General features: G+C 38.1%; 1 protein-coding gene across 7 annotated transcripts in view; it reads left to right on the forward strand.

The window, feature by feature from the left end:
• The window catches only part of slc12a7b (solute carrier family 12 member 7b), a 71,800-nt gene that overhangs the window by 22,051 nt on the left and 23,343 nt on the right, over positions 1–26,406 (forward strand). For 6 of the 7 annotated variants that reach the window (XM_034308539.2, XM_034308541.2, XM_034308547.2 and 3 more), the window contains exons 2-6: positions 21,158–21,249; positions 21,615–21,746; positions 23,376–23,525; positions 25,373–25,427; positions 25,576–25,706. In XM_034308539.2, coding sequence (XP_034164430.1) covers positions 21,158–21,249; positions 21,615–21,746; positions 23,376–23,525; positions 25,373–25,427; positions 25,576–25,706 — 560 coding nt within the window. Of the gene's footprint in view, positions 1–13,038; positions 13,184–21,157; positions 21,250–21,614; positions 21,747–23,375; positions 23,526–25,372; positions 25,428–25,575; positions 25,707–26,406 lie in introns of those variants that run through there. The other variant, XM_053238121.1, reaches the window with a different exon arrangement.

Consider the following 26,406-nt stretch of genomic DNA (forward strand, 5'->3'; position numbering starts at 1 on the left):
GCACCAGTTTGGGGAAGAACCACATACGGGTGTGGTGGTCAGGTGTCCGCAAACTTTTGGCTGTATAGTTTATCTGTCCAGCCTTTTGCATGTTCTCCCCGGGTTTGCGTGGGTTCCCTTCCACCTCCCAAAAACATACCAGTAGGTGAACTGACTGCAGGATACGATCTTTATAATTCAGTTCTTGTGAAAATTCAGGTCATAGAATTTCAGTTTGGAAAAATTCAGAGAAAACATCCAGTATCCTCAAATTTCTGTTAAAAAAAAAAACTCTTCACCTTTCGAAGACTGAAAAAAATCCTGAATCTGCTCTTGTGTAACAGGATACAGCTTTAATTAACATACGTAATTAGGTATTCATACAATGTCATAGAGGTTGTACATACCAGTCATCTGTCATGCTGAGGTGACTGAACTTTGTTAATCAATGTATTGTGAGTTTTATTATTATTATTATTATTATTCTTATTACTATTATTATTATTTAGTTTATTTAATAGAGATGCGTTTGACACGTAGTGGCACTAAAACCCTGTCAATCCTGCACTCCATCACATATTTTTGATTATGCATTTTTATTCTCCTTTTAGAAAACATTCAGCATGTCCCATAACTCCTCCAATGATAATAATATTGGTCGTTTGAAAAAAAAAAAACAGAAATACATTTATAATTAGTTATGTCATTGCTTGCTATGTGCAGAGACAGACATGAAGAGTCACTCATACCAGGAAAAAGTGTGTTACTGTGTCCTCTGTGATTTTTTTTTTTTTCCCAGGGAAGAGGTCCAATAATCTCACAAACAACTTGCCAGTATACTACAGACACACTAACTGATATAAGATACTGACACCTAAAACAGTGACTAATGAACACCAGCAGAATGAAATGATAAATAACTAATGATATTGACTGAATCGTGCTGGAAAAGTGTTTCAGTTAACATTAGCTGTTTGTGAATTATTAATTGACCAGTGCAGGACCATGTACATTAATTGGTTGTGACTCCGGTATAAAATTTCTGCAAAAGCATTCACTGCACATTAGAGGTGCAAAAAAAAAAAAGTCACAGGAGCAGTCAGGTTTTATTTTCATGCAGGCGAGAGCAGGCAGTCAGATATGAAGCTCATGGGGCAAAGAAAGAAAGGCTATGTTGATTAGCATGGGAATGTATTGGATGCTTGCGTAGGATTCAAAAAATAGTGCCATGTACACCCTGACTGCACACTTAGACACGTGCCTAGAAACCTTTCACCTCGGAAATGTGTTGCGTTTGACCAGGTCTGAATTAAGATTAAATCAGTGCCTTAAATATGAACCCTTTCAACACAGAATGTTTCCCTGAATTTTTAGAATTATAATAATAATTGTAAGTGCAGAATAGTCTCCAGGTTTAATTCTTTATTTACGTTTACGGCATTTGGCAGACGCCCTTATCCAGAGCGACTTACAGTTATCTCATTTATACTCCTGAGCAGTTGAGGGTTAAGGGCCTTGCTCAAGGGCCCAGCGGTGGCAGCTTGGCGGTGCTGGGATTTGAACTCTCAATCTTCTGATCAGGAGGCCAACGTCTTAACCACTTCCCTTTATAATTTTCCCTTCCCATTATAATAAGAACCTCCCATTGCTTTAATATCTTGAACCTGAATTTTTGAATTTCAAATAGATGAATTCAGACTCAATATATTCAGATATCAAATTTTCCTTAAGTGTTCCTAAGATCAGCTTAATGTCTGTGTGGAGTTTTATATGTTCTTGCCATGTCCACATAGGATTCCTCTAGGTTTTCCAGTTTCTTCCCAAAACATGCTGGTGGATTGGCTGTGCTAAGCGGTACATAGGTATGAATGAGTGTGTGAATGAGTGTGTGAATGAGTGTGTGAATGAGTGTGTGAATGAGTGTGTGAATGAGCGTGTGAATGAGCGTGTGAATGAGCGTGTGAATGAGCGTGTGAATGAGTGTGTGAATGAGCGTGTGCGTGGATGGACTTAGCATCCTGACCAGGGTGTATTCCTTCTTCCTAGATTGCAAACCCTGACCAGGATAAAACGCTTACTGAAAATGAATGAATGAATGAATGAATGAATGCAGTGAAAATGTTTAATATGAAATTTTCGCAACCAAGTATCACGAATTTAGCTTTTGGTTATGGAGAATCTGGTTTAAACTCCATACATGAAGCACTAGCTGTGGCATTAATGCTGAGCCCTTTTGTCTCCCATGCGTCCTTTATGCTGTGGGTTTCCCACATCTGTTTTTTTTCCCTCTGGATTGCCCTGGGGCCAGTGAAGGACTGTGAGAGTTACAGATAATAGAACAGTGCATGACATTCATTGACCTAAATCACCTATTAAATGTTTTAAGTTCCAGGCTTCTAAGCATTGCTTTGCTTGTGTTTGCCATTCAGTGGGAGTGTATCAGATGGTGCATTGCCACAACATGTAGTGTTTCGCAATCACATTGAAAAGGAGGGCTCTCTAGTAGGAATGTTTGCAGTACCCTTAATTTCCAGACAGCACAATATTGCCTGGGCATGCTGGTCTGTTCTTGTCATTGAAATGTTAGAAACTGGTTTAGAGGATGTTTTCAAATGTAAGACAGGCATTACTTGTTGAGGAATTGAATTACTGAGATGAGGCTGGATTCAGTGCTGTGAGATACAGTATACACCACCTTTTGGCAGGTGTGTTCATGCAACCTGGCAGTTTGATGAACGTGTTTTCTGACCTGAACTCTGCCCTTGTGTTGTGTCTTTAGAGATGCAGCATCTGAAATTTTTCCATGACGAAATGCTTGTTTTCAGCCTTACAAGAGTCAAGTTGCATACGTATTATGCAACACATTGTTGGTGTGTCATTTTATAATACACACTTCCACTTTTCAGACATGCAGCTTTTGAAGTACGTCCTTTGTCGAGTGATTTCTTGAGTATTGTTGCTACAAACATAACAACAATATGCTTTAATGGCTAAAGCTTTATATTACATAACATTACGTTTCATTAAGTAACATTATATGCACCACAGCGCTTTAGAATTCTTGAATCTGATTGGTCAGAAGGTGTAGATTAACTTTCCAGTAACCTATCAGTTTTCTGTTTTTCTCACATCGCAGCTATGACAGTAGTGCTCACTGTAATTCAAATCACAGCTTCCAATATATTATAATTTCTATTCATAGGGAGTCTAGGTACATAATCTAATAAACTGATTATGCAGACACTAGCAGGCAGTTCGTGTTTTCAACTCAAGGGAGAGTCTTCAGGCCAGAGGACTTTGTGTTTTCTGGTTTCTCAGTAAAATGACAAGGTGAAAGTTTTGTCTTATTAACTTCGAGAGAGAATTAAGAGAGGCTGATGAAGGAACAACTGTTTTCTTTAAATATAAACCAAATTAACCAATATATATATTCCTTCTATGAGTGAAGACAAATCCACAATGACCTGTATGAACCATTGCCTTAATGTTAATTTCGGTTACTTGGCAAAATGAATGATGGGTTCCAGTATTTATAGAGATACATAGAGATAGAGAGTGCTTTATTGAGCAACAGGGAGAACTAAGTCTTAACAGTTCTCAAGACAAGATTTAAAAATGTACAATAAACTCACAATATGCCCCAAATAAGAGAATAAAAATATACATATAAATAGCTCTCCAAGTTATTTACAGACTAAGATTCCTATACAGATTAACTGTATTAAATGTATTACACTTTGGCAGGCTTAAAACTGTACATTAGACATGTGTGATGAGCAGTTGTGGTATTGTGTGTATAAAAATGTACAGTATTCGTAAGTAAAGTCGTAAGTAAAGTGGCAGTGTGTGTGTAAGAATGTGCAGTGACCCTATGTAAAAACTGTTGTGCAATATGCAGTGTAGTAGTTGGGTATGCAAAATCAGTGGACATGTCCATCGTCTGCAATGTCCACACAGCTCCCAAACCTCGTTGTTGTGCCATTGTAGAGATGGATAGCAGTGGGCAAGAAGGACTTCTTGTACCTTTCTTTGTTACAGCGAATCTGCCGTAACCAGAGACCTGAGTTGATCTTATTATCAACATTTAGCAACATGCTGTAAATGAATTTAAGTAAACATATATAGATTTTTTTCCCATAAACTAAATAAGCATTATTTAATGGAGACATTTTGTTAACATTTAAACACACCTCTTTAGGTACATGTTAACTTTATCAATCTTTTTTGAAATAAATGTTGCTTATGGATAAAGATTATGGTTTGTTCATGCTAACTAAGGCAGTAAATAATAATAGTTAAGGGAACATTAATGTAAAGTGTATAAGGGTTATAGCTGACTGAAAAGCAAGAAATCCTAAAGCCAGAGACACGCACACAAATACACACACATACACACACACACGCTTACTTGTTTTACTATCCCTGTGAAGACCTTCTGAGAGCTTTGCCTACAACTAAATCTGACCTTAACCTTAACCTCAGTAACCAAATAGGATGCATTTTGATTCCTTTACACACACACACACACACAACAATTCATATTTCCTGGAAGTAAATGGACAGCAGTGATTGATGATCCTGAGGAATTTTATTTTGTTCTGTTCTGTTTTGTTTTTTTGTTGCACTCATATCCTGATTTCTGCTGTACGCAAATAACTGATTGCTGTATGCAAATAACTCACACAAGCAGAACATCAGGTTACGTGATAACTGCAGCCATTATTTTCCTCTCAACATTCACGCATAATTTAATAAGCTCACGTATAAGCTAATAAGCTAATAAGTGTCTACACCCAAAATATGACATGGCATGACATGATTAGATGTGGCAGCTGTGTGTTTGGCTGTGTGCTGCTGGTAGTATATCAGTGATGGCACTCCATGGTATGGTTGAGTTGGCATTAAGGAAGAATGGCATTGTATAGCTGCTGGTGGTGTTGTTGACATGAAAACAAAAAAGTATTACACCTCAAGCTAAAAAGAAATAAAGCTAGTGCAGTAAGGATGTTGATATATAGCTGAGTTTTCAAGTTTGAATATCCCATGGTTCCTGGGTGAAAAAATAAAAACGTAAGCATTTGTACAATGCATCTGCAAAAAAAAAAACAATTTCAGGAAGTTAAAAATGAAATGTGGGTGTGTCCTCTAACAGGACAGAAAACCAAAGCCAAAAGTCAAAAAAAATTTTTAAAGGCATCTGAAAGAATTATAACATATATAGGGGGATTTAGATAGATTCAATAGAGCAGTTATGAAAGCAAAATTATTAGAGAATAATTCTGTTACATTCCGAAAGGAAGATATCAACTTTTGAACTGATATCATGTAATTTCTTAGTGTATGTTATAATATCTTAACATACACTATTTGAGTGTTTGTGGTGGCAGAACATTGGTTAATACACTAAACTGAAAATGAAAACACAATGGAAAAAAAGAACATTGTGTCTTAAGCGTATGCAAACTTTTGCAGTCACCTGTGTATGAAACTTTTCGTGTTAGAGGCAGGTCCTTCAGGCTTCGAGTCTCCACTTATATCCTGGGTTTTACTGTTTCTACTGTGCCAGGCAAATGGATCCTTTTAACTTTTCTAATGTTTTTTTTTTCCATAAGTGGGAAATCTTTTTATGTTGGGTTCTTTCTTTTCCATTTCACAGAATAACAAGCAATTTTCTCAATTCTTTGCAAATGACATACGATGCATTGAAGTGAAAAAGCCAAACATTTGGTATCTGTTGAAATCATATTAAATGAAACCATACCCCACAGATTGTCCATTGTCCATGGAAACATCTGCTCCTACAACTTCAGTTCCTACCTGCATTTAGCCCCCATTTTAACCACATTGGAGCTCAAAAATATAAGACAATAAGGGTTTCTCTAAGAGAGTTTTTCCTGAGTTTAGCTACAATATAAAATACATTTTAACAAAGATCACAAAGTTATGTGTTTGAATTGTACATTAGAGCGTATAAATTTTGGCTACTACAATGTTATATCGGAGCTTAAATTCAGACAATGCAACAACTACAAGTGACAATGCTAGCAATCGATACAAACTGCGACACAAGCAACTTTTCACTTGTTAGTGTGAACGCAGTTTAAGAACCGTTGCTGTAATTATAAAGACAGTCACATTTAGTAATGTTTGCCTTTTCTCTATATGACTGTCGTTCTATAATCCCACCATCCATCCAGTGTAATCCAGAAGAGGATTGGCTTCCTTTTGTCTGATTCCTCTCAAGGTTTCTTCCTCATATCGTCTTTTTCACTGTCACTGTCACCTTGGCTTGCTCATTAGGGATCTAAATCTACATGCACATTCCTGTAAAGCTGCTTTGTGACCATTCGTATTGTTAAAATCACTTCCTAAATAAAATTGAATAGAAAAGAATTGACTTGAATTGCAGTAGACCTGGGGGAGGACTGGGTCTGCTGGGGGCAGTAGAGTTACAGTTTGGTTGATACTCAGAGGTTTGGGGGTAGTGGAGGGGTTTCCAATGAGATCTAGCATATTTTCTATAAAGTTACTAGCTTTTAGTTACTCAAACCATAGCTGGGAAGGAAGGTGCTTTGTCAGGTTCGCTGGGCTTTTGTCTTGTTGTTGGATTCTCTTAGGTTAATGCTGCTCTGCTCTGCTTTTCTCTGCTCTCCCCTTTCAGCTCTACCTTGTCCTGACCAAAATGCAGACAGTTTTTGAAAGGGATTAATAAAGTTGGCTCGGTAAATGACATGGTTAAATGTTAAATTCCTGTCTGATAATAATGCCCTTGAAAACGAAGGCACGTGGACTGGTATAATCTCTGTTTCCTGATGTGTTGTTTGCTCAAGGGCCACTTGGATGAGGCATGTGTGTATTTGTCATATGCTCTTCATCCATGTTCTGACCGTGACCTGATCTGCTGACTGGTTATCAGGCAAGGGGCTGTGTCCAGCCCAATTACAAACATGCCTAAAAAATCTATAGCCTCTCTCTCTCTCTCACACACACACACACACACACACACACACACACACACCAGTGTTGAGGCTACTAGCACGCTTTGCTTTGAAACTTTTGTTTGTCTCGTGGTCATGGGAAATCTGTTGAACACCTGTAAAGTTTATATAATGATTTTTTTCAGTGTTTTAGATGAATGGTGGGAAATCTGTTGATCACCTGTACATTTTATATAATGATATTTTCAATATTTTAGATGGATGGTAATATCACAGTTTGTTTATAGCTTATATTTTGATAAGGATTGACAGAATCAGAGGGTGTATTAGAGTTCTGAGTTCTGAAATGTCAGGAATAATAATTACAGGATTAAAAACAAATCCACAAATAATAAAATAAGGAGGCAAAAGTATACTCAATCAGTTGTGAGTGTTTGTCAAAACCTATGTTACTCTTCTGTATTTCCCGAGAAAAGAACTGAAAAAAAGCCCTGCAGCATTAAGCTTGTTCAGATAAAACCAGCATAAAAAAAGATCTTCAGTCTGGAAGGTCGAAACTTATTGGGTTCAGCTGGTATTTAAAATTCACACAGCCCCCCTTACTAGTCTATTTTACAAGTCTAAGGAATGATAAAAATATGTTTAATCTTGTAAGTCTAGCAACTTTCCACATAAGAAAGTTATGCTTAAAAAAAAAAAAAAAGGCTATGATACCCTAATTATTAGAAACACCCCAAATCCCCCACCCCTTCCCCCTAAGGCTAAACCTAGAACATCTGATATAGTGAAAATTGAAGTCATGTAAGAGTATAATGAAGTCCTGGCCCATAGCCTAACAGCCAAGTCACAGGAGGAGTGATAAATTCCAGATGGTCTACACGTGGTCTAATTTATGAAGAGGAAAGGTGGACATGATAAAGCATACCATTTATTAGATCATCCAAAAGCTCTTGAGCCCATAAATTTTTGGGAGTCAGGTCTAAGAGAGTAGTGAGGCCAGGCATTTTTTTAATTAAAAGAAGATTGGGTCTGTAAGGCCTAGAGGAGGAGAGTAGAGGACACTGGGGTCGAGTATGTGGGAAACATAAAAAAAAAAATGTATGCAGAAATTGCATGCTGGGAGATCTGGAAAAAGTGTATGTTAAAAAGATGAAGCAAAGGAAAAAAAAAAAGGCATTAAGCTGGTATGCCATTAACACAGTGCAATTCATCTTATTTTGTCATTAACATGACATTAGTTTCCATGATAAACACAATGTGAAAAGAATGGCCCTTAGATTTATGGACTTGTGGGTACAGGTGACGTCATTAGAGTAGGACTGCAGAGCAAACACACCCACACACACACACACACACACACACCCCACCTCTTTTTTAACAGCTGCTTATGTAACGTCATAAGGCAGCTGGATGCACTAGGAGAACAGCACCCTGTCCTGTTTTATATACATGAGCTCACAGATGGCCATGATTGGCTAGTAGTGCTCTGATTTGATGCAGTCCAGAAGAAGACAAGGCCGGTTCTGCTTATCTAGACACCCGTCCTTGGTTGGGTGGATCTTCACCATTCATACTCACAACATCTCAATAAATGAGGCAAGTTGTTTGATATAAATTTGACTGAAACAAGTTCATTGAGTATCCTGCGATGGACTGGCGTCCCATTCGTGGTGTGTCCCTGCTTCACACCCAGTGTTCCCGGGATAGGCTCTGGATCCACTGCAACCCTGACTAGGATAAAGCGCTTACAGATAATGAATGAATGAATGAAAAGTTGCTTGAGTCTTTTATAAACTTAAGATTAATCTAATGATAATGATAATGAAATTCAGGCTGACTGTCAATTAATGAATGTGTAAACTCACTACGCATGCATACTGTATATACAAACATAGGAATGTGGTGTCTAATGATTAATCCCGAGCAGCTCAAATAATCATGATTTGACCATTAGTTCCTCTACATATAAACAGATTATTAATAAATGTGTGTAATGGTTGATATGATGAGGTTTTCTGTGAGGAGACATTTATCTAGCATTTATGGAAGGAGTCTCGAATGTGAGCACTTTGTAACAGTCAGAGGTAAAGCTGTAACTTTTTCTAGCACAAGTGTTCAGGACTGAGAGCTTTCAGGTTTCTTGGTAACATGACAAGCTGCATTTTTTTGTCTTGTTAACCTCTTTAAAAAAAAAAAAAAAAAAAAAAAAAAAAAAAAAAAAAAAAAAAAGAGACGGACCAATTGTTTACAGCTGGAAATTGTTTCGCAGACATTCCACAACATTAAATATGTCTGTAAATGGTTCAAACATATAAAATACCGTTCTTTCATAACCAAAACCATGTTCATTTTGGAAAATTACTGTGGTATGAGATGAATAGAACACTTCGGGACATGCTGTTATTGGAAAATACCAACTTTAGGGTGCTAACAGTAATGCTTTGTGTCGGGCCACGTCACACCACCCAGATGGTGAATATTTTCTTATAAAAATATGCCGTGTTGTTGTATTTTTATGCCTGTCACAGGGCTGCTTAGGTTTTTTTGCTATTTTGAAGGCATGTAAATTGCAGGCAAACAAATCAGGAAGAACGAGTACTGGATAATGAACAGTTATGACATTCTGTGCTAGTCCTTTTTCTTTTCAGTAATGAGCTCAGGGAACAAAACCAAACAAATTGTGCATTAAAACGAACACTGGTCGTCACTGTTATGTCTAATGTAACACTATAGTATCTGTAAAACAGTTAGAGTGGCCAGACTTGCATGACTGCAAACAGGCGTGTGTGCAAAAGGTGGTGCAGTTTTTTTCCTCTTCAGCTGCTGTGTGCTGATTCACTGCTCTACTACATCTGTAGGGAGCTGCTTGCTTTCTGTAAGGACTTTTATTGCTGATGCAGTGAACTTGCCAGCTGGATTCACCTTCACCAAGGCAGACTGGAAAACACCTGGTGCCTGCTGTTCATTAGGCATTTAGAAACCTTTTTTTGTTTTTAAATGTTTACACTAACTTTTATGACGCTATTCGAAAGACGCTGATGGTAACTCAGTTCTTTTATTTGAGAATAGTTCATGAAATTAAAAAAAAAAAAGCACTTAGATGCATAGAACCTAAATGTGGACAAAGCAGACACTGCTTTGTTTGTCAGTGATGCCCTCTGGTGGATACAACATCAGCCTTGCGTTTCATTTCATGTTCAATGCTTTCAGTTTTTAACATTCACACTTTTTGACATTATCCTCATTTGACCAAACTCATTCTTGACCTTAAACATATTGTAATTTAAGGCTTCTGTGGCTGATGGCTTCAAGCCATGACATGTAATGACTACTTTTGCCTCCCTGAGTGTGCATCGCATAGACGCACACACACACACACACACACATATACTCAAACATGCTTTTTTTTTTTCTCTCTAATGAAAAAGGAAGTACTCTGTATGTGTCATGGATGGCAATGGAAATTACCGGAACGTTCATGTTTCTTCTGTCAGTTTTTTTTTGACACACTCAGTGCAATAAATATACATCGTTGTCAATATTAAGGACACTCTGTGGAACAGAAACGTTATTAATGGTACACCACTAATCTGCTGGTCAATACTGGTGTCTTAATTTCATTACTCTTGTGGTTTCCTGTTCTGTGTTATTGACTTCTGGAGGGAAATTGAACTTCATATTTTGCACGTTTATTCAGGACTCTGTGTTTATTACGCCTCTGTCCATGTGCATTCAGGAACATATCCTTTATCCAATTTTTTTATTTTAGTATGTATAAAAATGACAACAGCCGCCAGTTGTCATTTTTCAATTAACTTGAGATGTCATAAATGTTTTTAAACACCTTACTATTAATGTAGTATTATATTTATCTTATATTCTTCAGTATATTCAAATACAGATTACGTTTGCATTGTTATTTTTCAAGGCCATGATTCTTTAAAATGCTGTTAAAATTGTTGTATGAGAGCCCAAGCGGCAAAACAAAGTCTATACAAGACACACATGCATAAAATATACGTAAAGTATATACAAGAGATGGATCATTTAATGCATCACTTTGATATAAAGCACAATACATTTGGATTTTGCTCACTTGAAGGAAATACTCTGAGAAACAGGTGCTAACTGCTTCCCTGGATTTAGGATTTCCTGTTTGCCAGTCCATGTTATTTATTCGGTGGTGATGGCAAAACATGTCACTCTGTGCAACAAAGTCACAGGGGATCTCTAACCTTTTGCACAGGGATCCTTTTAATTGTAAAATAAATTCCATGAACCCCCTCAGTCCAGATTTATTTTATGAACATAATCCAACTGTTCAAATATTATGTTCATTTTATACAATAGTTAATTCCAGTCCACTAATTTGATTGGTCGAGCAACATTCTAAGAGTGCCTATATTTACTATAACCACAGTGGGGCGTTTCACTGCGTGTATCCTTCCGCTTGTCTGTGCTCAACACGTAAAATTCCACTTCCTAGTTTGAAACGGTTACTATAGTAGAGTTAGCGACATTAATTGTACAGGAAGAACCTTTAACAGGTATGAACAAATTAATATAAGCTAACTAGCCAGCTAGCCGACGTGCTATAAAGTAAGTGTGGCTTCTTCTGGATCAATTTTCGCTAGTAGTGCAAAAATAAACAGAACGTTTGGCCATATTGTGTCCGAAATGCCAATACTTAATATTAATTTCTTGTTTATAGAACTGTTGTATAAAAGCAATATTGCACTCGCGATCGTGCCGGGCCGATATTCAGTATAACCGCACTCGTGCTTGTGTGATATTACTTGAATTTAAATGTGTACAATAAGATTTTGCCTATTTATTGAAGCCATAGATCTTTTTGTTCCATAACATTTCACTCACAGATCACATTTCTGTTAAAATTGTCAGTAGATTGAAGTTGACATTATTTAAAGGCTTGCTTGTTTTTGAGTTACTGAGGTTTGGATTAAACCCATTCGATTCAAGTTACCAGTCAAAAACGCAAATGACTACAAGAGCTAATAAGAAGTGGGGAATTCCATTGTGATTTTTCCGCTACTGTAACAAAATAAAATATTGCCGACTCCTTTGGCAGTGCTTCATGGACCCCTCGGGGCCCCTGGCCTGCACATTGAGATCCATGACCTTATGCACTACTATTTATGACATATACCTTAACTGTATATGGTGCAGATTAACTTCTGCACTGTGCTAGGTTTCTACAATGCATTCAGTGGTCCAACTAGAAGCCTAATGTTCTAATGACCTTGAACACAGTTTTTTTTTTTTTTAAATCCAATTATTAATAATTACCATAAATTATTTATGATTTTTACTTTTGTGTGGTGGTATTATGAACCCTGTTTGAATGATGACACATTATATTAAATACTGTCTTTTTTCTTCTTAAGACATCTAAAGGTTTCTTTTTAAACCATGCACTTGAGCGGTTTATTTTGATTATATTATATTATATAACAGTAAAAAGACAAATTCTACTTGTAGATGTTTTTCAGGTGGTCCTGCTGCCTACACTCTAGGCATGTGTGTTTTATAAAAAGGACAGGATTTTGCTAATCTTGTTAAGTGATTACTGTTCTGTCCACATGCTGATGAAGAGGGGGTTAATGACCACTGATCAGACCTTACAGAGTGTAACTGCGTAACTTTAACACCAGAAAGCAGAAATACAAATTGTTTTCCCATGTCACAGTCACTTGTTCTTGCATGACCACGTGTGAAATCCAGTGTAGAGGAACTCGAGAGACCTCATCATTGAAAGCTTTACGTAAATGGAATTAAGGCAGCTCTTTCATTTTCAATTTTAGTGTCACTTAGGATTTATTGCATTATACACAGAACTCTTTTTTTTCCCCCTTGCCATGCTCTGATGTCCATTCACTCGTGCTGTATAGAGCCTTGGTGTATACTGAAACACTGTACACTCAGCTAGGTGAACAGCAGTGCATCTCTTTTTTTGTGCTTGCACGCTCTCTCTCTCTTTCTCTCTCTTTCTCTCTCTCTCTCTCTCTCTCTCTCTCTCATCTATCCTTTGGCTCCTCCCTCTCTGTTAGTGCCGATGTTCAGGGATCAGCATCTGATGTGTCACTGGCGTCAGGTTGGCCGTGTGACAGTAGTTGATCATCAGAGCAGAGATTAGCATACCATCTTCTTGAGCTCAGGCTTTAGGGAACCTGAACGCAGCCGCTTTCGCAGCACAGCCCTCTCCTCTCCATCAAGTATGGAGCAGGGAGAGAGCTCCCAACGCCAGGGTAAGTACCTGGGGTCATGCTCCGCTGTTTGGCTTAATAATTTTGAGTATGATGGTTCCAGAAACGTCAGGTTGGACTATACATTTGAGTCGGCTATATTTCTTACCTATGAAAACTTTTAGTTGACAGTTCTGTCTTTTATGATATGTTTCGCAAAATTTAAGTATGTTTTCTTCTTCTATTGCTTCTGGCACTTTTATTTTAAGGGAAACCTAGACTAGGTGTGTGTTAGGCAGCTTAGAGTTCGAGCTGAGCAGGTATAAATAGACTGTATGCTCAATAACAAAATACTGATGCTCTTCGATCACGAATGGACTGTGATTCACATGCTTTCATCCAGATTTGGACTATTAGTTCCAAGCTTCTTGGTTTTATATCTTGTGTAGAGCGATAGTTAATATGCCCCACTGGACCAGTTTTCTGTCCTTTTCAGTGATATACATTCCTGAGGTGTTAGAAACCTATACTGCAGAAGGGTAAGTCATTTTAAACAGTCTAGTTGTAGTGCTGGGGGAAAAACAGTGCGGAATGATTCCTCCGCAGTCTCTCTGACAGTAGTATGGCTACTGTGAGAGGTCAAGCGATGGGCCAGCTCAAGGACTCCACTGCGCTCCACATCAGGTACACCTGCAGTCATTCATCACTGAGACTGGTGCAACCCCCAGCAAATTCAGCAGAAATGAGAACAGTGCAGCTCCTTAGGGGGAGCACAGCTGTAAATCAGACAGCATTGTGTGAACTTGTCAAGACAGGCGATCAAAGTCAGAGCTGCGTTAGATGTCAGTCATGTGTCATCGCCTGTTAGGCTCAATTTGCTGCCCCCAATATTGTCCCAACCACTTTTTCAAAGTGTACTTCTTTTAAAATGTTTTATATAGTAACCCGCAGCCATTTTAATTATAAAACCTGTATCCCTGCACGGTCATTCCTTTATCCAGTCTGCCAATCACGTGGCAGCAGCACAGTGCATAAAATCATGCAGATACAGAAAAAAACCTAATTAACAAATTAACAAAAAACTTAATTATTTAATTTTCACATAAAACATCAGAATGAGGAAAAACGTGATCGCTATGACATTGACTATGGCATGGTTGATGGTGTCAGGTTTGAGTATTTCAGAAACTGCTGATCTCCTGGGATTTTCACACACAGCAGGCTCTAGAGTTTACACAGAATGGTGAGAAAAAAACATCCAGCGAGTCAAAGTTCTGTGGGTGGAAACATGTTGTTGATGAGAGCAGGAGGATGGTCACAGGAGAATGGACAGACTGGTTTGAGCTGACAGGACATCTGTGATAACTCGAATAACCACACTTTACAACCACCCTGAGCAGAAAAGCATCTCGGAACACACAACGTGCCAGACCTTGAGGTGGAAGGGCTATAACAGCAGAAGACCACATTATGTTCCACGTCTGTCAGCCAAGAATAAGTATCTGAGGAACACAATGGGGTCTTCTGCTGTTATAGCTCATCCACCTCAAGGTCCAGCATGTTGTGTGCTCTGAGATGCTTTTCTGCTCACCATGACTGATGGTTATTTGAGTTATCATAGACGATGATGGCGTACAATCACTTTAAAAATGCTTTTTGGTGCACTTTTTTGAAAGTTATCCCTATACACCTGATCCACTCCATAAATAGACAATCATTTGTATCAGATGTGTTAGCTGTAAGGAAAAAATCCAAACTCCTTTACTCTCAGTCTGGTGTCTCCTTTACTGCTGCTCTATATAGGACAGTATATATAGTAAATAGTGAACAAGCGAGTCAGGGAGTGATTTCAGACACAGCACGGGTGCCTAAGATGTCTCTAATTTAGCTCAAATAGTGAGAGATGTATCATATTTTGAGAAACTAATATAGTTTCTTAACCTTTGCCATTTGGTTCTTAACAAATATTTTGAGAGTCTTCATTGTTTCTGAGTATTGCCTAATCCTGTCCATGGATAAATATCATTTGATCCTAACTGGATTGCAGCTATCATGGTGCAGACCTTCTAGTAGGTTGTCTGGGAATTAATAGCAGAGGTACTGTGCATTGGTCAATAGTGATTGGTCAGATACTGTGCACTGGTCAGTAGTGAAGGGTCAATGCAGTACATCTGACGTGCTGCTTCATAATAGACTTTCCCAAATACAAATCAGTTAGAAGGCTTTTGATTATATGGCTCAGAGCATTATTTGTGAATTTCTATGTTCTGTTTAAAAAAGGGAACAGTCTTAAGATCATAGGCACTGGTTTATAAGACACAAACGCAAGCAGTTTGTTAATGAGAGCAGGCTACTTTTATCTGTATTATGCTACAGTCAGTACTGCAGCAGATCTGTCCTTCAAGGATGCCCTAGTATATGATTATAGGCTAGTACTCATTAAGGAACTTTGTAGGTGGCTACAGACAGAGAGAGCAAATGCGTAGTCACATAGCCTTAATGCTTTTAACAACAGACATTGTCACAAAGCAGCTTAACAGAAATCCGGATGCAGATTTAGATCCATAGTGAGCAAGCCAGAGGTGACAGTAGCAAAAAAAATCTCCCATGAGGATGAAACCAGACTCCTAGGGGAACCTTCTGGGTGATAATAAACAGTGGGATTATAGATCATTATACTTCTATAGCTGTATACTATGAAATCAGACACTCATAAATGTATTAAAGAGATGTTCAATATGAGTATATTGTGGAAAAGTGTCCTGGGATGAGCACAGGACAGTCTTTATGAGCTGCAGCTGCAGTTCTTGGGTATAAATCTATAGCATTCTGATGAGATTATGCACTGAAGAAAAGGTAAGATGTGGGCATAAACTTTTTTTTTTTTTTTTTTGGGAAATGCAGATTTTTAGGGTATCCATGTAGGACCATACACAGCAGCACAAAGTGTGTCACAAGTGCAAAAGCTCCGAGCAGAAGTAGAGCATCAGGATGAATCAGGCAGGGCAAGAGGAGCCACAGAGGCAGTAATGTGTCAGGATCAGACACCAGGTTAGGCAGCAGTAGTGCAAGTTCAGTGAGAGAGAGAGAGAGAGAGAGAGAGAGAGAGAGAGAAGAGATTGTTAGGTATGCTCTTACCACACAGTGGTTTAAAAGAGTGTACATTGTGATCAGAGTACAAGCAGGGGAAAGATAATAAATTGCTTGGCATGCTGGTCAAACGAAAAAAGGGCACAGATGCACATACATTTTACTCTCACAAAGAAATCTGGATTATGCTATATGAAAATCAGAAACTGGTATGAAAATCAAATCTGGACGCACCCAAGATTCCCGGTATAATATCAAAAGATATTTGGGTGTCGAATAATGACAGGCTCTTTTTATAGATTTTATAATGCAGTACTACTAGCCTGTGTTGCATTCAACAGTAACTTCAACACTAGCTTGTCTAGTAACATTTCAACTCCATGCTGTTTCTTAAAGGAATGTGGCAAAACCACTGCAGGCTTCACATTTACACAGCGATCTTTATTTAGACCCTGCATTTACTTGCATTCCAGACTCATCTCATATGCTATGTGAATATCCTCAAAGATCATGTTATTGTAAATTTGTGATGTTGATGTAAGTTTGTGATGATCTTCGTAGGTTGGTACAACTGATGTGATCAAACATTATATTTACAGTCGTCACATTGAGATCACTGTCACATTGGTCAGTTAGGAGCGAGGGCTGCCAGTGATCAGTGTAGGGAAGAATGCAGAGAATCCTACGACTGTTATTACTGGCTGTCGTACCACGGTCACTAACAGACTGCCAGTTGTTACTGAGAAACTTGAGCCCTTCAGTAGACCCTGCTTTCTTGATCCTGAGGTCAGGAGTTCAGTTATCTATTCATGGTTCTCCCTGTTTTTCTTTTTTAACTCTTATTTTATTTTTGCCAGTTTTGTATAGGTCTCCATCCATGGCCAGATGATACTCACTGTGTACCGTTATTAAGGCTTTGAATAAGTGAGTGTGATGCGGGCAGTGATGCAAACAGGTCAGGAAACTGGGTCATTGTCCTCTTCCTGGTAAATGAAAGTGGAACATGTCTCATGCGAATTACACTATATGGTATACTAAAGATGGACAAAGAACAGAAATCATTTGAAAATGTTACATAGTTGTGCATATGTTATCAATCTGCAATCAACTGGAGGTAGCTAGCTGTAACATTAGCTATTGAGCCTTGCCAGAGTTACAGTGGTTCAAAGTAGGTTAGTAATTTGATTATTTTTCTGGAAATAGAACCAACAGAATTTGTTAGAGCAGGTAAAATAAAAAAAATTAAAACTGACCAAGCAGGATTAACATAAATGTTCCTTGCACGTTATAGTTGTACTCGAGTGATGTAGCTGAGTTTGAGGAACTGTCAGAGGCTGAATCCACAGCTTTTCCAGTGTTTTCCGGTGTTTCTGGTTTAGCTCATGCCAACTTAGGATTTAAATCCAGATACAGATAGTGGCATTGCGTTACATGCCAGTAAGTAGGTGGAGTCATCATATTTGATATCAGATGTGTAACTGCATCGTGGTAGCAAAAACATGCCCGGACTGCTGCTTTCTCTATCTTTTCCAAACTTTCTTAGGAAGTGTGCGTGTTATTTGCTGTTTACCTAGCTCGTGCTAAAATCCACAGTTCATGTAGCTTTAAGAAAAGGAAGTTCAGCATCAGCTCAAGTGTGCAAATATAAGGAGGTTTCATCTCAAAGTTGGTTTAATGACAGGGAATTATGTCACGTTTAAGTGCTTTTTTTCATAAAGCCTTAGGCAGAAGGATCAGCTATGTGAACTTCACATCTACACTCATAGATTAAAGTTTGTTGTTGATGTTTAATTCCTTGCACAGGCAACCATTAGGGTGTGGGAAATAGTTAATAAACCACTGTCTGTTCTGCAATGTGTGAATTTTACACTACATCAACCACTGTTCCGTGTCAGTCTTGATGGGATTTTCACTATCACTGCTAGGGCTGGGCAATATGACATTAGAATATCAGTTTTGAGATTAAAAAAAAAAAGGACTGGCTGCTGCTGAGGATCAGTGAGATTACTGTGGATGGTACCACTTACAAACCATAAAGATGACTTAGGACTGCAGTTGATACGAACAGTTTTGCTACAATGGCTTAGGACCGCGATTGCTACGATAGCGTTAGGACTGCAGTTGCAACACACAGTTTTGCACTCAAGTGTCCTTCCATGAACAGTTAATATAGCTAACGTCAACAAAATAGATTTTATGTTAAAACTATAATGAATTCAGAAATAACTCTGATGCTCATATTGAAAGGTTTCTGATAAGCACAAGTTCCTGGTTACACAATTGCCCTTTTTGATTATATAGTATACAGTTAGAGAAGGGAATTATTTACAATCGCACTATCCGGTGTCACCCAGATGAGGATGGGTTCCCATTTGAGTCTGGTTCCTCTTAAGGTTTCTTCCTCATATCGTCTCAGGGACTTGTTCCTTGCCATCGTTGCCTCTGGCTTGCACATTAGAGATAAATTTATAGATTAAAATTTATATCCGGAATTTATTTATTTCTGTAAAACTGCTTTGTGACAATGTCTGTTGTTAAAAGCACTATACAGATAAAATACTTTTCTGAGATATCACAGGTATCATCAGTATTTTATAACAATTACAAACGCTGATTGGAAGCAGCTGATCAGATTGGACTGAATTATTAAAATTATGTACTGTGTACTGCTGGTTAGCAGACCTGTGTATCATAGAAATGTCTTCAAGTATCAGGATATGTCACTCCTACTACCTGTTCTGGAAGAACAATGACTCCAGGGGCCAGGATTAGACTCACCATCAGAACATTAAGTTCTGTTTCGAAGAGGATTTAGTAACTAATAGAGACTGTCTGCCACGCAATAGCATGTTTTACATCACTGTGATTGTGCATAGCCACAGAGACCTTACCGCCATTCTTTAAGCCCTATTCATACTGCAGGCGCTACTACTGTCATTCCATTTCCATCTGGCTTGTCAACATTGTAGTTTGTCTTTCACGCCACCACTTAAAGAATTCTTGCCTGCTGCTTTCTGATTATTTTAGTTCCACCTGGGTCTTTCTTTGGCATGGGACATGATCACTTTGTCTCCATAGTGTCTTTACTAAGACAAAATAAAGCCAATGAGCAGAGTCTAATACCACATACTATTTAATTACCTGCTGTACTAACTGCAATGCATGTAATCTTAAAGTGTGACCTTTGCACAACACAATATCATGATTACAGTGTTCTAATAAATAAACAGCATGTGCAGTAAACTTCTATGTTTGTAAGAACCTAATTATTAGGTTTATTCTTAACCATCTAGATGCAGAAGTTTTATCAGAGAGGAGACATGAAGATTTTTACTGTATTTACAATACAGTTTTTTTTTCATGATTTTTTAAATTATATGTTAATAATTTCTGTTCATTGCTCGCTCATTGCAGATTATACATTTTTTTAGATGATGGTATATCCATTTTGAGCCAAAATAAGAACTTTTGCCATTAGGTACATACAATAATTAATATACAAGCAGGAAGCAATACATAAAAAATAAATAAATAAGCAAGCAGGTAACTAAGTTGCTTGCTTCTCAACGACAGATTTGCTTTGCAACTCTGCAAATGATTGTTCAAAGCTTGAATTTTCAGAGCATAATGGTCTGACCCACTCAGAATTTAATTAAATCATTCTGCCTTTTTGTAGGGAACAGCCATGGTCCATTAACTAATATCATTTCTATATGACAATACATTTCTATATATCATTTCTATATGACAATACTATATGCAAAGTAATTAATGCTTTGTAAAAGTTAGGTTATATAAGAATTTTTGGTTTAGAGCCTGCCTCTGCTCTGCATTTTCATTCCCCATGGATATTTTTCCTTTCTAGAGATTGTACTGTAAATCATGTACAGCATATTATTATAACCAATAACTGCATGTTATATGAAAGTATACTATACTTTATAAGGTTATTACTTGCTTCTATGCATATGAGCAATACAAAGGTGAAATCCGCAACAGCAAATCATAGGCTGCAGTTTAGGATATCAGTAGTGTTGGATTGAATGACCCTTAGAGGCAGAGGGACAACATCGATCACCTTTACATTCCAATTATAGGAAAATCAATGCGGCAGGGACCGATGGACTGATTGGACTGTGTTCAGTGTGCTCAGGTTGTTCCACTGCCTTTGGCATTGCATTTTATTTCTTTAGTTCAGTTATACTTTGTAATTCATGCATGGAGAAATTGGTTTAGTCTGTGAAAAGACTAAATAAAGAGACAAAATATAGAGGGTTTGGTTGTAAGTGATTAAAACAATGGTGTGAAAGTGTTTGACTGTTTGAGTCGATCCTAATCTGGCACTGCAGAAGGTGTGTGTTTCCTGTGGTACTACAGTAAAGCTTCAGATGGACCTGGTCTTTCAGCTTTCTCATTGTCTTGACCAGTTACAGTATACACACATTTGATTGGTTAATTAAGTGGTCTCAATCGAGCCGTATATAGCACTGTATACAGTGCATTCAGAAAGTATTCAGAGTATTATCTATATTATGATAATTATTGCTTTTAATTATATGCTTTAAATTATTTTTTTCCAGATCAATCTACACGCCATACCCCATAATGACAAAGCAAAAACCAGATTTGTGATATTGTGCAATTTTAGCTTATTTGTGTGCTAGCTTCTGTAATTAACCTGATGAATGATGACAAGCAATGTAGTACAAGAACTGAATAAACAGCACTGCGTGCACGTGTCAATGTATGTAATGACTATATGTTATGTAATGTATGTAATGTAATGTATGTAATGACAATGTAAACCTGTGTGATGGGCTACATAGTGTATATTAAGATGATGATCTAAAATGGGGACCTTCATTTGTTCTTTAGATTGGAACGGTAACTGTAGCTAATATAAGTGCATAACTTGTAAGTATAACATCCTGCCTTTCTTTGCCTCAGGTGATGGAAACCCAAAGGAAAGCAGTCCCTTCATCAACTCTGACAACGACAAGGGCAGCCTCTACGATGGCAAAAACATGGCACTGTTTGAGGTACTCTATCCATTTAGTCTAGCTAATAACGAGGATTTCCTCATTCATTTGGAAATCATTCTTAATATGTTAAAATGTGCTAGAATGTTGATATGTACTTACAGTTATTTTTGTGTTATAAAAAAAATAGGCTGGTGAACAACCTGCATTTTTGATATTGCAGTTGTATTGTGTTGTGTCTTTGCATCACATCTCTTTTGATTTTGGACAAGTTACTATCAGGCCTCTAGCTTCTGATTTCCTCCGAGTGCCAGTGTTTCATAGTTGTAATCTTTGGCACATAATATGCAGCCATGGATGGATGGATGGATGCCTTTTTTTTTTTTTGTTTAATGAATAAAATGTATGTGTTTTACACTTTATAGGAAGAGATGGACAGCAACCCAATGGTGTCATCACTTCTCAGCAAACTGGCCAATTACACCAACCTTACACAGGGGGTTCGGGAGCATGAGGAGGCAGATGAGGAGGAGGGAGCAAAGAAGAAAACTGTGAAAGTAAGTAGCACTCGCTCAGAAGGGGTCATTTTGTAGTTCATAGTAATGTGTTTCATTTTGAATTCAATTAGCCTACTGTTTATATAATTTATAAGGTTCTGCACTCAAATCTTTGTGTAAATCTTTGTTTGTAGTCTCTGTCCTTCAGTGAAATAGGATCATATTAAAGTGTTTTTGTCTTCAGGTTATGTATACAGAAAACACACTCTTTTATTTTCCTCTCTTCGGTTTGTGGATGTTTTGGCACCCTTCAGTCACAGGCTTGTGTAAATGTAGATCTTGTTCCTCTTATGAAAAATTACAATAACAAAAAACATTCCTGAATGGAGATTTTATGGTGATACTTAGAACATGTTGCAAAGCAAACACTCCCTTACAATTTGTAATAATATTTAGAATGATAGCTTATGGTCCCTGGAGGACTAGTGGTCAGGCCACAGTGCTCTCACCGCTGCGGCCCGGGTTCGATTCCCAGTCATGGAATCAGGAAGGCAGCGGTGCGCTCTCAGTGCCGGTCCCAAGCCCAGATAAAATTGGGGAGGGTTGCGTCAGGAAGGGCATCCGGCATTAAAAACTGTGCCAAATCAAATATGTGGACCAATGATCCGCTATGGCGACTCCTAACAGGAACAGCCAAAAGAGGAATAACATTTAGAATGATAGTTTATGCACGCTCACATCGATCAGACAAAAATGCTTGGACCGCTAGAATTATAAATCATGTTTTGAATGCCCTACAGTTTGTTTTACCCACACACATATCTAGGGGATCGGCACAACTCTAAGCTTAATCTGCGGGCTTCTTCAACTTAACATCCTACTTTGTTTGTTATTGTTGAAACTTCAAATTAGTTGCCAAGTCATGCCATGAAAACCACACACTGGGCTCACTGCCATGTCGTGACAGTGATGAGGTTCATTGCCTTGTCATGTTTTATGCTAAGAGTGGCACGACTTCTGTTGGTTGGTCAAGCTGCAGAGAAATACACAGAAATGACCATAAGGGGTTATGACATTGCAAAATGCTTCTCACATACTGTAGATGTTAGAATGAATAAGAGCTGTGAGTTTGATGAATGGCCATAGTTGATTGGTACAACTACTTTGATGGTACATGGACTTAAAGACACCCTTAGGTCCTTTAGGATACACTATTTGGAGGTAGGAATGTACGTGACATTGGTTTACTCTAAGCTATTATAGCTACTATAGCTAGCCCACTATTAAACCTACTTGTCTGCTGGGCAACTAGGAATAAAATAGTAATAGCCCGGATATGAAATCTGCCTATCCTGGGTTCCCAGGCTACTGAATGTTCCACCCCTGATCAAGTAACTACTAGTGTTGATTTCTGTTTTTCTTTGTGTTTTCCTCAATTTATTCTATACCATAAAGAAATACTTACTTACACCTATTAACTATATATGTAAAATTATAAGTTGTGGTCACAATTCAGAAGTCCAAAATAGTTTCACAATACTTTCAGTATTGCATTACAATGACTTGACTTACAGTGTTACTGCAATCCTCTCAAAATGAATGCCTCTTCGAGTTTGTATTCCGTTATCATTGCTTATTTTAATCAACGGTGTGAAAAGAGTTTGTGTTTTGTGCTTCTACCTCACTAAGAAAAGTCCACAGATGGGGACGTTCATGGGCGTCTACCTGCCCTGCCTTCAGAATATCCTGGGGGTCATCCTGTTTCTGCGAATGACCTGGATTGTGGGAACTGCAGGCATCCTGGAGGCCTTTATCATCGTATCCATGTGCTGCTGTTGTGTAAGTATACTCTGCTCGGAAAGTTTGCTCTAAACATGTCTTTTGAATTTTTTGTCCTGATGGATTGTAAAATTTTGAGTTGTGCCACAAGCCATAAGGGGTTAAATTTGGATGTTTTTGCATGTTACATAATAAATGTTTTATTCTTTTTGGAAGAATTGAAACATTACTTTTCACTGAGATTGTGTACAATAGGAACAAAGAAAAGAGAAGCTGTATGTGAGAGAATAAGTAAATGGAAGTTTAGTCTGCCTTCCTCTACAAACGGAGCTCTAGCATTTTATGCCTCTTGGCAGCTTGGTGTGTAATCTTCAGTGCTTGGGACGCTGAAACAGGTGTATATTTATAACACAGAGCAGACAATGGGATCAGGGAACACTTACTTACAAGTGTGGCAATGCGCTTCCTGTCTTTGTGTCAGTGTCCAGATTTCACTTTTGGAGGAATGCTTAGTTACAAAAATATATACTGAGTTACTTCTGCACTGTGTTGTGCCATTGCCAGGTCAAAAAAATGTCATATAATTAAATGCAATGAAGGTTCCTCTGATTGCATCATATCTTATTTTATATGGCAGCTGATTTTAAGACAAGTTGTTAAAATAAATTCTCAGAGAAAGGTTGAAGAGTTAGTCACATTGCCCAGCTTGCATTGCTGTCACAGTGTGTATGACATTCTCTGTCGAGGTTGACTGATTCACATTACATTGATATGATTCTGCCTGCTCTGAATACTATAGTCCTGGTATTAATATTTTGCTTACAGTGGCTCTAAGGGAAATTTCAAAGCTCAAATGATTCCTAGTCATTTTTACTGATTGATAATGCATGTGTAACAGCATAATGTGCATTTTTTATTCAGCAGATGTTATTTGAATGTGATGAATAGATCAGACAGTTTATTACTCCTCATAGTGTTTGCCAGAGATCATTGAATCGTTCATTCAAGCAGTGCTCTTGCAATCACTAAGCTGCTGTTTGAGGTAATGGACCAGTAAGTGGCTTTAGGGCAGCTTTTGGACTATGACTGAGATTGAAGCAGCTGAAGGGATTTATACCGATCATTTGTCCACCTTAGCTCAAGGACACTAGAACACAGAGGTGTGTTAGGTAATAGTGACAGAATTCTCCTTAAAAAGCAATTAAATGTTTGCGAAGTGCTAATTCCTCTTTTACAACAGCTAAGTACTTTTAAAAACACTTTTAACAACATTTGGTGAAGTTGTCCTCACATCTTAGAGGAGAATAAAAAAGGCAGTTTAGAGGATTAACTCTGGTCTCTGTGGCAGCCAGGCTCTGTGAATGTCAGAAATTATATGGACCAATAATATATAAGCAATTACAACAAAAAGACATTTCTACTTTCATTTCTACTTCCGTGCAAGTCATGTTGCCTGTCCTTAGAGAAAGCTTCATTCCTGCACTAGCTTGCAGGTGTTCTAGCCTATACTCTGGGCCCAAAAAATAGGCCAAGGTTATTTTAACACACAAAAGTTTTGCAGACTAGGACTCCCAAGTGGTGCAACAAAAAAGCATTCACCCTCTCACCAGGAGATCATGAGTTCAACTCTGGAACACAAAAAAAATTTGGGGTTTTCTAAATATTTACATGTGGTTTAGGGTGTGGCTTTGGAAGAAACACAAAAGGAGAGAATTGTATTTGTAAGGATTTCGAGTTTCAAAATAGCTTGCTTCACTTCATTTCTACCACAGTTGCTGATTATACCTTTAATGTACTATTTTTTGAAGCAGCTCCACTCAAGTCTGACCCAGTTATCCTTGAGGCCGTCCTTTGTCAATTGAGTCTACACTCTTTTCTAAAGTGTTCTGCTCTATTGTTTCTTACAGACAATGCTCACAGCCATATCTATGAGTGCCATTGCTACAAATGGAGTAGTTCCAGGTGAGGTGGCATTATTTTCTTAGTCATCACTATGGCCACTTTTGTTTAGTACACACTCATAACAACAAGGAATTATATGGACCACTTCAGACTTTATATGCAAATGTTTATGACTACTGTTTTCCCTGTCTCTGTTTTCTCATCATAGCCGGTGGATCGTATTACATGATCTCTAGGTCTCTGGGCCCAGAGTTTGGAGGAGCTGTAGGACTCTGTTTCTATTTGGGTACCACATTTGCTGGAGCCATGTACATCCTTGGTACTATTGAGATTCTTCTGGTGAGTTCTGTGTGAACGCATTAGTTTTATGGCCGGGTCTACGGTCAGGCTATTACATAAAGTGGCAGAATTACCCGGACCCTCCTGGGTCCTGGGATAAAATATGAGACAGGACGAAAGAAAATAAAAAGAAAGCCATTTAACTTAAGTTGTAGGGAGCTACCTACCCTATTTACAAACCAAAAGAAAGAAAATATAGCAACTTCCCTCACTTCTTAACTAAAAAACAGGAGAAAAATATTACACAGAACAAGCTACTCCATCTAATTTATTTACAGTAATATACAAATATATAAAATATGTAGGATGTTTAGTAGTTACACCTCACTCCAATACGTGCTTATTGCTACACACTACAGTCACAAGACAACAGTCAGCTGCGAGCTAGACAACACCATCTAACAGCCGAAGTGCGAGCGACCAGGTCTGGCCTGGCCGCTTCTGCTCAAGGAAAGTCTGGGAACAAGGAAAGCGTCGGAAACCCACACCAGAAGCAAACGCGCCCCCTACTTCCTTTCACAGTCTTTGTTATATGGGCAGCTTCCCCTGTTCCTAGCCAATCAAAACATTGGCCTGTAATTAAAAGAACACACCCAAACACCTACAAGAAGAGAGAGCAGACAGTCATTCAATCCAAGTTACAAATACGACCCCTAGAGTCATAACATTAGTTTCTCCTATTTTGTCCTTTACCCTGAAA

Source organism: Pangasianodon hypophthalmus, chromosome 1 (genome assembly GCF_027358585.1).
Source record: "Pangasianodon hypophthalmus isolate fPanHyp1 chromosome 1, fPanHyp1.pri, whole genome shotgun sequence".
NCBI classification, from domain to species: domain Eukaryota; kingdom Metazoa; phylum Chordata; class Actinopteri; order Siluriformes; family Pangasiidae; genus Pangasianodon; species Pangasianodon hypophthalmus.